Source organism: Aethalodelphis obliquidens, unplaced genomic scaffold, assembly GCF_003676395.1.
Source record: "Aethalodelphis obliquidens isolate GAN/ISIS:26980383/991018 unplaced genomic scaffold, ASM367639v1 scaffold40, whole genome shotgun sequence".
NCBI lineage: Eukaryota > Metazoa > Chordata > Mammalia > Artiodactyla > Delphinidae > Aethalodelphis > Aethalodelphis obliquidens.
Genome location: NW_020837984.1, coordinates 4,188,456 through 4,200,762, shown reverse-complemented (window position 1 = coordinate 4,200,762; position 12,307 = coordinate 4,188,456). Strand labels below are relative to the sequence as shown.

Genomic DNA, 12,307 nt, shown 5'->3' with positions numbered 1-12,307 from the left:
CTTAGTAAAAGGAATGGATAATTACCATTCCTCAGAAATATGTTCAGGAAGTGTTGTTAAAGAAAAATTAACTTCGGTTCATTAAGTCCATCAGCAATTTTCCCTCCTGTTTTGCCTTGGATATTTGTGAGTGCAGTGCAGCAGAACTAAGTCTGGTGTTGACTTGAGTCTGGATTAATATACATATCCAAAAGGGTTCTTGGGACAATCAAGGCTAGTATGAGCTTGTTCGGTCAGAGCTGTGAACCTAAAAACAAGCTTCTCTCCTGCCTCCAGTTGGCGCCAATTCTGCCTCCCGCCAAGCCGCATCTATTCTGGCTGACCCTGAGCTCAGGTGTCCCGAGTAGCCTCAGACCTTCATTTCTGCCCGCGGAAGGCTCGAAGTTTCTTCCCGCCAATGGCACGGGTTTCCGCCTCCCTGCGCCCTAGGCGCAGGCAGGACTGCGCATGTGCGGGGCCCGGCGGCCGCTGGTGCGTCTCCGCGGACCGATAGCCATGGCGGAGACGGAAGCGAGCTTGCTGCGCCAGTTCCCACTGCTTCTACCCCAGAACCGGGCGAAAACCGTGTATGAAGGTTTCATTTCAGCTCAGGTACTCGCCCGGGTGTTGCTCTTTCGCTAGGAGAGCCTCCTTCTGGCGGCGCAAACCCGGCCCTGAAGTCTGTGACCGGAGGGGTTAGGGGCTCGAGTTTGTGGGGATTGAGGGGGGCGGCCAGTAAGGACTCTTAGGAGACTAGAAGTTTGAGAACCGTGGGCCGTTGCTGGAAACCCGTTCCTGGCTGTCGCCTCCACGCCTGGGCCTGGGTCGCTGCCCGGGACAGGACGCTGGGAGGCCCGCGTACGCGCCCGGGCGGGGAGAGGACAGGGCGAAGGGCCACGCCCCCTCGTCCCCGCCACTCGCGGAGTTTTGCCTCGCTCCTAACTGTGTTTGTCCCACGTTTGAACTTTTGTTTTAATTGGTCAGTTTTTTGCTTGTCTTTATTCTAACATGCCCCACCCCCACGAAGGTTGGAGGCTATTCAGAGGGGAGTCTGCGCTCCCTCATTATATTCGTGTTTCCTGCAGAAAGAACGTTTTGGAGGAAACCTGATTTTGGCTCTCTGCCAAGTCCTGGTTACCGGGTCTTATAAGTTGGCGATGTTTTTGTAGGAAATCTTGACAACCGAAGTAATTACCTTTGCTGATTCCAAGTGGCCTCTCTTGTGGAGTTTATTACCCATAGTAAACACGTGTAGAGCTTTGAAGCTTACAAAGCGCTTTCCAAGTACAATATCTCACTTAATCCTCAGGCCTCGGAGGCAGAAAAATTTTTTAAAAAGTCATTATTCTCGTTTTATAGTTGAGTAGATCAAGGCATGGGAAAGTGGAGAGATTGTTACTTGTCCATGATCGCAACGGACTCCCTTAAACTCAGGCTATCTGATTCCACTCCTGGGTTTTCCCCCTCTACACTGCATCAAGCTACCTTAGGTGAGAATTTTGAGTGTAGACTTTGCTTCCTGGCCATTACATTCAACATTGTGCCCTCTCCCTGAACAGCGCACTTACTTTTTGAGAATAGGGGCCATATTCTAGGAATTAACATGTGTTTTGAAGTTTCCTCAAAACACATAGTAATCTCTCAAAAATATTGAGTGAATTATTAAATTCACATGTTAGATGAAAATTTTACCTACCCCTAAGAATATTAAGTGTAGAACTAATCCTAATACACTGATTAAGGAAAGGTTAAAGACCATACACTTGGACTTCATTTGTTTTCAGATTCATTGTGACTCTCACAGAAAGTAGAGGTTAAACGTCATTGTTACTTCTGGAATAAAGTTAATCCACGTTTTCCTTCCCCAATTGGAAGTATTGATCTTGAATTACCTAGTTGGAAACTTTCACAGCATTTAGAAAAACTGAAGAGATGATACTAAGTTCCATTTTTATCAGAACCATGTTATACCTAATTTTAGGCATTTTAAGGAAAGTATTTTGTATTATATGTCTGTATCTGCTAAAGCCTCTTAGAAAATATGTGTAGCCATCAAAATTCAGATTAGATGAAATTATTTTATCCTGGCTATAGCTACAATTCTCATTTGTACTTGCTTTAAGCAGCTTGTTGAAATCCTAACCTAAAGATTTTATTTAACATTGTTTTGTTTTGGTGGAGCTGGTTTTGTCTAAAAATGTGTCTTGTATATAATTTCAAATTTATAGAAAAATAGCAAGGATGTAGGAAGAATTTGAGTATACTCTTTAAGGGGGTTCACCATTTTACATTTGCCCCTTTTGATTTATTATTCTGAGTCTGTGTATGTGGGTGGATGTGTACACACATTATTTCCTTGAACAGTTTCAGATTAAGTTGCAGACATAGTGTTCCTTTATTCCTGAATACTAAAGTGTATATTTCATGAGAACAAGGATATACCCATACATAACCACAGTTGTCAAAATCAGGAAATTTAATCATCATATGATACCATTACCTAATCTGGAGTCCAAATTCACATTTTGTTAATGTTGCAATTATACATTTTTTATACCCCTTCCCAGCCCCTAACCATCTGATGTAAAATCTCACATTACATTTAGTTGTCGTGTCTCTTTAATCTGGAATAGTTCCTTAGTCTTTCTTCGTTTTTCATGAACTTGACATTTTTTGAGTACATGTTGGTCATTAGGTAGAATGTCCCTCAATTTAGATTTGTCTGATGTTTCTTCATCATTAAATTCAGGTTATGCAATTTTGACAGATATGCCACAGAAAGAATATTGTATCCTTTTTAGGGAGTGAGATGTCAGCAGGTGTCATTATTGATGATGTTATCTCTGATCACCTGTTTAAGGTAGCATCTGCCAGATTTTCCTATTGTAATTATTAAGTACTTATAGGAAGCTACTGTGAGGCATCAAACCCCCACCTCCCCCACCCTGTTGTAGCAGCCATTGACTCTTGTTTGAATCAGTTAATTGATGTTTGCCAATGATGATTTTCTAACTCTGTCATTTCTTCTATATTTGTTCATTGGCATTCTGTGATAAAGAGTGGCTTTCCCTTTACCATTTATATCAGGCTCATGGATTTTAAAAATAATTTATCTAATGGATTATAATCCTTACTTCCCTATTTGATGTTTAAATTGTCCCAGATTTGGCCAGTGAGAGCACATTTTTATTGATATGTTTTTAACGATTTGCATTTTCCTGTCAGCACTGTTTTAAAAGTGTCCTGTAAATACTGACATGTAGTGTTTTATCATCATTTTTTAGAACTTAATTTTAATTTGTAGTTCCCCTGCACCTGGGAGTTACTTAATAGAATATTAAAATTTTTGCTCATGGAAGGTCTTTTTTCATTTTAATTTTGTCATTTCTAGTTTTATTGCATCATGATTAGACAGTGATGTTTATAAAACGTCAACTCTTTGTAACTTAATTGATCCTTTAATTTTAAATTTTATTTATTTGTTAGTGATCTGTGTGAATAAAAGTGTTTTCTCTATTATCGGGTTCTTTCTTTTCTCTTGAGTGAGCTTTGGTAGTCTGTTTCCTTCAATGACTTTTCATTTCATCTGAGTTTTTGAATTTATTGGTTTAAAAGTTGTTTTTAATATTCTCATTATCCTTTTAATGGCTTTAGGATCTTAATGATGCTCCCTATATTGGTTACCTTTTGCTGTATTCCACACCTTAATGGCTTAAAACAACAAACATTCGTTATCTCACCTTTTTTATGGATCAGGAATTTGGATGTGACTTAGCTGGATGTTCGTGGATAAGTGTTTCTCCTGAACTTGCAGTGAAGCTGTTGGCCAGGATGTTTCTTATCTAAAGACTTGACTAGAGCTGGAAAATTTGCTGCCAAGATTGCTCATTCACATAGCTATTGACTTCAGGCCTCAGTTTTTGACTTCTGCTAGAGTCCTCAGTTCCTCACCACATGGACCTCCATAGTGTTGTTTGACCGTCATTACAGCATGGCAGCTAGCTTTCCCTGAGTAAGTGGTAAAACAGAGATCAAGCAGAAAGATGCACAGTGCTTTTTCTCCCCCAGCCTCTAAAGTTACACATTTACTTCTGTTTTATGCCGTTTATTAGAGGCAAGTCTCAAATCCAGTCCATGTTCAAAAGGAGATGAGGCACCAACACTTAAAGGTAGAAGTATCAAAGAAATTATTAATATATTTTATAGATATCTCCTATGCCCATTCCTGATACTGGTATTTTGTGTCTTTTTTTTCCCTGATGCATCTGGATAGAGACCTATAAGTTTATTTATCTCTTCAGAGAACCTACTTTGATTTCATTGATTTTTCTCTATTATTTTTCTGTTTCTGTTTCATTGATTCCTGATCTTAAATTTCCTAATTTGTTTGGGTGGAAGATTAGGTCATTGATAATGAGACCTTTTTCTTTTATAATGTAGATGTTCAGTGCTATATGTTTTCTTTCAAGCATTGCTTTAGCTGTATCACACAAATTTTGGTATATTTTCTTTTTTTTTTTTTTTTACAGTTCAAAATACTTATTAATATCTTCTTTGACCTATAGGTTACTTAGAAGAACAATATATCTCTTAATATTTGAGGATTTTCCAGATATCTTTTTGATATTGATTTATAATTTAGTCCCAGTATAATTCGTATGATTTGAATTCTTTTAAATTTATTGGAACTTATTTTATGGCCTAGAGTATGGTCTATTTTGGTAAACGTTCTGTGCATACTTGAAAAGAATGTATATTATGCTGCTCTTGGGTAGAGTGTTCTATAAATGTCAGGTCAAATTGGTTCATAACACAATTCAAGTTTTCTATATACTTACTGATTTTCTGTCTATTTGTTCAGTTAATGAAAGCGGGTGTTGAAATTTCCACCTACATTAGTCCCCCTTTATCTGCAGGGGATATATTATTCCAAGGCCCCAGTAGATGCCTGAAACTGTGGATAGTACCAAATCCTATATGTACTATGTTTTTTCCTATATATTCATACCTATGATAAAGTTCAATTTATAAATTAGGCACAGTAAAAGAATATCTAAATTGCCAGTGTCACTACTCTTGCGTTTTGGGGTCATTATTTTTTTTTTTTTCTTTTTCTTTTTTTTGCGTTCCGCGGGCCTCTCACTGTCGTGGCCTCTCCCGCTGCAGAGCACAGGCTCCGGACGCACAGGCCCAGCGGCCATGGCTCACGGGCCCAGCCACTCTACGGCATGTGGGATCCTCCCGGACCGGGGCACGAAACCACGGCCCCCGCATCGGCAGGCAGACTCTCAACCACTGCGCCACCAGGGAAGCCCTGAGGTCATTATTAACTAAAAGAAGGGTTACTTGAATACAAGCACTTAGATAGTAGGACAGTGGATCTTATAACCGAGACAGCTATTAAGTGACTAACAGGCCGATACCCTGGACAGAGTGATTCACATCCTGGGTGGGATGGAGTGTAGCAGCGTGAGATTCCATCATACTACTCAGAATGATGCCCAATTTACGACTTAAAAATTGTTTGTTTCTGGAATTTTTCATCTAATATTTTCAGTTGACCACAAGTGACTGAAACTGCAGAAAGTGAGACTGTGGATAAGGGGGGGCTACTTTATAATTTTTTTTTCAATTTCTACTTTCATTTCTGTCAGTTCTTCATATATTTTGAAGTTTTTTAGGTACATAAACTTTTAGGATTGTAAGCACTCTTGCTGAACTGACTCCTTTATGATTCTGAAATGATCCTTTTTATCCTTGGTAATAATCTTTGGAATTTATATTTTTTGTACTAATGTAGTGACTCCAGCTTTTTTTTTTGATTAGCGTGGCATGGTTTATCTTCTTCCATTCTTTATTTTATGCTTATTTGTGTCTTCATATTTAAAGGGGATTTCTTCTGGGCCTTGCTTTTTTATCCAATCTGATAATCATTGCTTTTTACTTGGGGGTTGTTTAATTAACCCTTTATATTTAATGTGACTGTTGATATGGTTGGGCTTAAATCTAGTATCTACCTGTTTGTTTTGTATGTGTTCCATGTGTTCTTTTATTTATTTTTTATATTTTCCCTATTTTCTGCATTTTACATTAATTGAGTTTTATAATTTTGTTTTATCTCCTCTGTCAGCTTATTACCTGTTTTTTTTTTTTTCCTTAAGTAGTTGCTATATTTTGTCTCTCTTTTCTGGTGTTTGCTCTAGGGTTTACAATATGTATCTTTAATTTATCATAATCTACTTTCAAGTATACCTCTTCCCTTATGGTGTAAGAATCTTACAGTAGTTTACTTGTATTTCTAATCTCCTGGTTTTGTGCTGTTGTTGCCATATATTTTATTTCTGTTTATCTTATAACCTTCCCAATACAGTATTAATTCTCTTTTAAGCAGCTGATTAGCTTTTTTTTTTTAATTAATAGACTTATTTTTTAAGAACAGTGTAGAGTTACTGAAGAGTTGAACAGATGGTAAGGAGAGTTCCCATGTACCGTCTCCTTCCCCACACAAACACAGTTTGTCCTATTATTAACATATTAGTATGGTACATTGTTACAATGAATGAACTAATATTGGTACATTATTATTAACTCAGGTCTGTACTTTATTCATATTTCCTTTGCTTTTACCTAATAAGTTTTTTTCTGTTCTGGGTTCCCATCCAAGATACGATGTTATTATGTCTCTTTAGGCTTCTCTTAGCTGTCATGGTTTCCTTGTTTTTGCTGACTCTGACTTTATGATTATGAAATGACCTGCTTCATTGAGGAATACTAGTCAAGTATATTGTAGGATACTACTCTACTAGGATTTGTCTGATGTATTTCTCATGAATAGGCTGGGGTTATGTGTTTTTGAGAGGAACATCACAGAGTTTAAGTACCATTTCATCACATCATATTAAGGGTACACATTGTCAATATGATTTATGACTGTTGATATTAACCTTGATCACTTGGCTGAAGTTGGGTTTGTCAGGTTTCTCTACTGGGAAGTTACTCTTTTTTCCCCCCTTTCCGTACTGTACTCTTTGGAAGGAAGTCACTATGCGCAGCCCTCACTAAGGAGTGGGGAATTATGCTCCCCCTCTTTCAGGTGGAGTATCTATGTACAGTTGACCCTTGAACAATGCAAGGGTTGGGGTGCCAACCCTCATGTGCTCGAAAATCGACATATCACTTTACAGTCCGCTCTCTGTATCCATGGTTCTGCTTCTGTGGATTCAGCCAACTGCAGACGTATACAGTATGTATTTATTGTAAAAAAAAAAATCCATGTATAAGTGGAACTGCCCAGTTCAAACCCATGTTGTTCAAGGGTCAACTTAATTTATCTGGAGTTCTTCTGTATGGGAGATTCATTTCTCCATTAATTCAATCATATCAGTATGGACGTATGGATATTTTACATTTTGAGTTATATTCCAATACTACTTTATTTGTTGCTCAAGTTGTTCCAGCTTTGGCACAGTCAGTTATCCTTTAAAGAGATTTTAAAAAATAAGAAAAAAGGTCTTTTATATTTACCTGTATATTTACTGTTTCTGATACTCTTGTATATCCAGATTTTTTACCTTGTTTCATTTACTTTCTTCCTGAAGTTCTTCCTTTAACATTTCTTGTAGTGCATGTCTGCTAGTGATGAATTCTTTCAGTTGTTTTCTGTCTCAAAAAATTGTTGATTTGGCCTTTTGAAAGATACTTTCACTGGGTATAAAGTTCTAGGTTGACTGTTTTTATTTTAGTGCTTTAGCAATGTTGCTTCGCTGTCTTACATTATTATGTATGAGAAATCTCTACTTTTTATCTTTATTTCAGGAGTTGTGGCACATGGGCTCAGTAATTGTGGCTCATGGGCTCTAGAGCGCAGGCTCAGTAGTTGTGGCGCACGGGCTTAGTTGCTCCGTGGCATGTGGCATCTTCCCAGACCAGGATCGAACCCGTGTCCCCTGAAGTGACAGGTGGATTCTTAACCACTGTGCCACCAGGGAAGTCCCAGTAGCTTAGTATTGTCTTTGTGTCTGTGAACGATTGCAATAGTTTATTAAATTCCTCATTCAAGAATACCCTCTTTTGTCTGCAAAGTGCAGTTTACTTTATGGATGAGTTTTTTTGGTAGTGTTGAAGGAGGAGTTGAGTGTTTTTATTTTGTTACAGAAGATCCTAAGTCTACCATAGTTGGTACTTTTTCCTCCTAACACCCAGTTTCCAAAGGATATCTCTTTTACCGTCTTCTTCTCCTACATTTCTTATCGAAGATGAGATCCTTGACTTTTGTGTTGATAATAAGTCCCCTCCCTGTAATTAGTGCTCTGATTTACCAGAAGTGTTTATTATTGTTATTTGCACATAGTCCAGTCCCCTCTTCTGTCTTCCATGTATTTTTTTTTTTTTTCCTGAATCCCCTAGCTCTCTAAAAGGACTTGATGTGGGGGCCCCAGGGTGGAAACCACTGGAGCCCCAGGGTGGAAGACACTGGAAAGTGGTTTAAATTTTTCTTCTTAGAGGTAATTTTGAAGTTTATGGTATTCTCTTTCTTCTGATTCTGCCGAAGACATGGGATTTTTGTGGTTCTGTTTGTTCTTAATTTTGATGTATATAGTTTTTTGGAATGATATGTAGAGAGATTCAGATTTAGGCAACTGTCAGTACTTTTGTTCCCTGTAAGTCTGGAAAATCTGCTTCATGAGAGCAATTAACATTTTTTCTATGGTTTAACTAAAAAAAGATAATTTTGGACATTTTCTTGAATCAGAAAAGTATTATGGCATGTGACATGGCATTTGCCCTTTTAAAATGGTTGGATTTTGCAAATAAGGGACTTTGGAATTTTATTCTTTCACATAACAGATCAGTAGAGTAGTTTTACTATTTTTCATGTAAATTTTGAATTCCAGATTGTTCTTACACCTATGTGTGGGATGTCTGTAAAGTTAGGTTAAAGTTACTACATAATACCTTTTAGCGCTTTAATGAAATAGTGAATTATTGTTACTTGACCTTTTGAAAAGGTCAGTAGTACATTTTGTTTCATTTTTTTAAAGGACATTTGAATGTAATGAAAGTCAGAACTGCAATATTACCATGAAAGTAAAGGTTATGGGGTACATTTAATTGTGTTCCTCTATTTTTGAAACTGCTTTGAGGGAGACCGCTAAAATTCTCGTGGTAATTGTTTTTCAAGAATTTTATTACTCTTTTTCATTTTATACTGTTGGAGTAAAAGATTATATTTCTGTTTGTCTTTTTCTGCTTACCTTTGCTCAGACTTCATGTGTCTTATCCTATTTAAGGTACAAAGTTTAAGCTGCTTACCCATTCACTTTCTCAAGAAAGTAAAACTGAATATATTTCTCAGAGAACTGTCCTTCTTTCCTTGGAAAGATTCTTGAGTAAAATTTGGTCTTTTCAAATGTATAGTTAATGAATATTTAAATTAAAATAACTTAATATTTTAGGGGTTTTATTAAAGTTCTGCGAGTGTGGGAGAATTAAACACTGATTTATGAAAATATTTCTGTCTATATATTTAGATTATTTAAATATATTTTCTCTTTATTGAACTCTGGAAAATTACAAATATGAAGCCTATAATTATTATATATTTATGATTTTTTCTTCTGTATTCAAAGCAATTTGAAGGAATTTCCTTTTTATTTCCTAAGAAATAACGTTTAAATTTCTTCTTTATGTCTACATTAACAATTTCTTAGTATTTCTTATTTATGTGAGTAACTTTTTCTTTAAAAACAAAATCCTATCTTAGTGTTTTGATTACCCAACAATCACAAAGTTTCTGACAGACATTTTTGAGTTATTTTCCCTCAAATGCACTATTCTGTTGCTTATATTTTAGCAAGTATTTGGATAAAGTTGATACCTTTTAGAAAATAAAGGAAAATGTTGCCTTTTTTATGTGATTCTGTTTGACTTCTCTTTAAGTGAAAGATGCAATGAACCTTCTTTTTTGAATGAACCTTCTTAATGTTTCCCACAGGGAAGAGATTTCCATCTTAAAATATTGCTGCCCAAAGATTTACAACTGAGGAATGCAAGGTGATGTGGTGTTTTGTTATATACTGTACATGCATCTTGGTGGGATGAGCAGTCGTTAATCTGGTATAAGCTGATTCTAGTCATCAGAGTTCTGCCTAAAATGCTTATTAATCAGTTAACCAGAAGCATTTCTGATTTTCCCACATCAGCGTGCTTTGTAAATGATTTTCCCTGGTGTTGAAGTGTTTTTCAGTGGTAACACATTCTCTAATTTATTTATTTTTTAGTTAAAGCAGTGAACAACAAGTGAGAATATTTGGAGAATACAAAAGAATTAGAAAACTTTGTTTCCAGCTTTTGACTGATGTTAATTATGTGTATGTTCAGTTGTGGGAAGACCCCCAGTTCAGTCCTGATAGAAATTAGGTGTCAACATGGGCTGTTGGTATGGACAGCCCTTCAAGGAATGTCAAGAGACAATATTAGAAATTTAGGATTTAGGTAGCACCTAAAATCTCTTTTCTGCTCCAGAATATCTGAGGGTAGGAAGGGAGGAAGAATCCAGAGACAGTTAGTAGAACTGACAGGATTTTGTGACTGGTTAGAAGTGGCAGGTAAGGCAGAAAGAGGAGTGGAGGATCCTTTTCAAGTTCCTAACTTGGATCACTAAGCTAGAGAAGAGATAACAGATGGAAGAAGTAGAAGAGGAGTTGTTTTAAGACATATCAGATGTTAAGTATCAAGAGGAGATTTTTAGTAGGTAGTAGTGGTTTGGTGTGGAACTTGAGCATGAAACTTGGAATGGAGACGTATGTAGAAGTCACAGTAGGCGTAGGATTTGGGGCCATGAGTATGGATAGACTTTCTAGTGGCTGCATGGATAGAGTGAGAAGAGAAGAGAAAGCCAGTGACAGAATCTTGAGGGCATAGCAGTGTTTAAAGGACTGGTAAATAAAGAGGACCTTGGAAGAAAACAAAGGATTGACCAGAGAAGTAATAGGAAAACCTCAACAGTTGTCTCTGAAGCCAAAGAAAGAGAGGCTTAGAAAGGGAATGGTTAACAGTGCTGACTGTTGCAAAGGGATCAGGTTAGATTGCATAGGTTTCATGTAGTGGTTGAAGCCAGCTTTTATTGGAGTTTTGGGAGTGGGTAAGTGGGTAGAAAGGAAATGTAAACAGTATAAACTACTTTGAAAAACAGGAGTGGCCAGAGAAGGGTGTGTAGTCAAGGAGGAGTTATAATTATGTGGTTTTTTTAAAAAATAAGATTTGCTTGAACAAGTTAATATTACGGAGGAAAAAAAAAACTAGCAGAAAATAAGTTAAGGATACCACAGTAAAGGGATAATTAGTGAATTGATGCGATTGAATTGGTGGGAAGGGGTGGAAAGCACATTTGATGAAGGGGGCTGTTGAATGAACTACTCTGCCTCTATGATAGGAGATAGCAGTGGAAATGAGGGTTAGCAGACCAAAAATGGAGGGTCATGATGGTTTGAAAAGATCATGGTTGGGAAAACTCTGAGGGGCTTTCTACTTCTAGGTAAGTAAAAGCAATTCCTAGAAGAGTTACTTACCTAGTAACATTGAGAGTGCAACTGAGGTGAGCCAGTAGATAGATGAACATTAACTTATCACTACTTACACAATTAAAAGTATGTCCTTAATCTGGAATTGAAAGAAGAATAGATTGCTACATATGCTTTCGCAAATACGAGTTCTGTATATTATGATCAAAACTGTTGTTTTTATTTAACCTCTCTTGGAGAAGAATCCAATTCAAGAAAACTTTGCTTTGGATATGTTAAAATTTTTTTTAAAAAGTACTGTTTTGTTTGCATGTTGTTTGCTGATTGCAGTTATTTATATTTTGAATAAAATTAGTACCGACAGTTGGAAGACATGATTTTCAACAGTACCCGTGATAAAAATTTTATTAACTTGTCAGCATTATCTTTATGTCATTCTTTTCTGTGTATGTACATGTTTGAGTTAGCATACAAATAAGTTTTTTCTTTTAATTCTGAACAATGAATAAACCATGTTGTTCCATTAAAATTTTAGATTACTATGTAGTTGGCAGCTGAAAGCAATACTTAATGGATATCATCATGTAGTGCAACAGGTAAGTCCTTTAAAAGGTTTGTTTTAAGTGAGGGTAAGAAGTTACTAAATATACTCTATTTTAAAGACCTATTTTGCAGAGTGTTACAACTGGTTTAGTAGTTGCTGAATTCTGTAAGTTTCACCTCCATCTAGCAAATATTTTAAGGATCCATATTTTATATAAAGTGTTTCCTGTCTTAGAATCCTCAGCACATCTCCAGCCAGCATT

General features: G+C 36.7%; 1 protein-coding gene across 5 annotated transcripts in view; it reads left to right on the top strand.

The window, feature by feature from the left end:
- The first annotated feature begins 444 nt into the window (after nt 1-444).
- The window catches only part of FANCL (FA complementation group L), a 78,550-nt gene continuing 66,687 nt past the window's right edge, over nt 445-12,307 (top strand). For 2 of the 5 annotated variants that reach the window (XR_003438232.1, XM_027131749.1), the window contains exons 1-3: nt 459-591; nt 9,974-10,032; nt 12,037-12,097. Coding sequence is in view for 4 of the 5 variants with exons in the window: in XM_027131749.1 (XP_026987550.1) it covers nt 496-591; nt 9,974-10,032; nt 12,037-12,097 (216 nt within the window). In the remaining variant the exon portion in view is untranslated. Of the gene's footprint in view, nt 592-4,112; nt 4,149-8,385; nt 8,484-9,973; nt 10,033-12,036; nt 12,098-12,307 lie in introns of those variants that run through there. The other 3 variants (XM_027131748.1, XM_027131747.1, XM_027131750.1) reach the window with 3 other exon arrangements.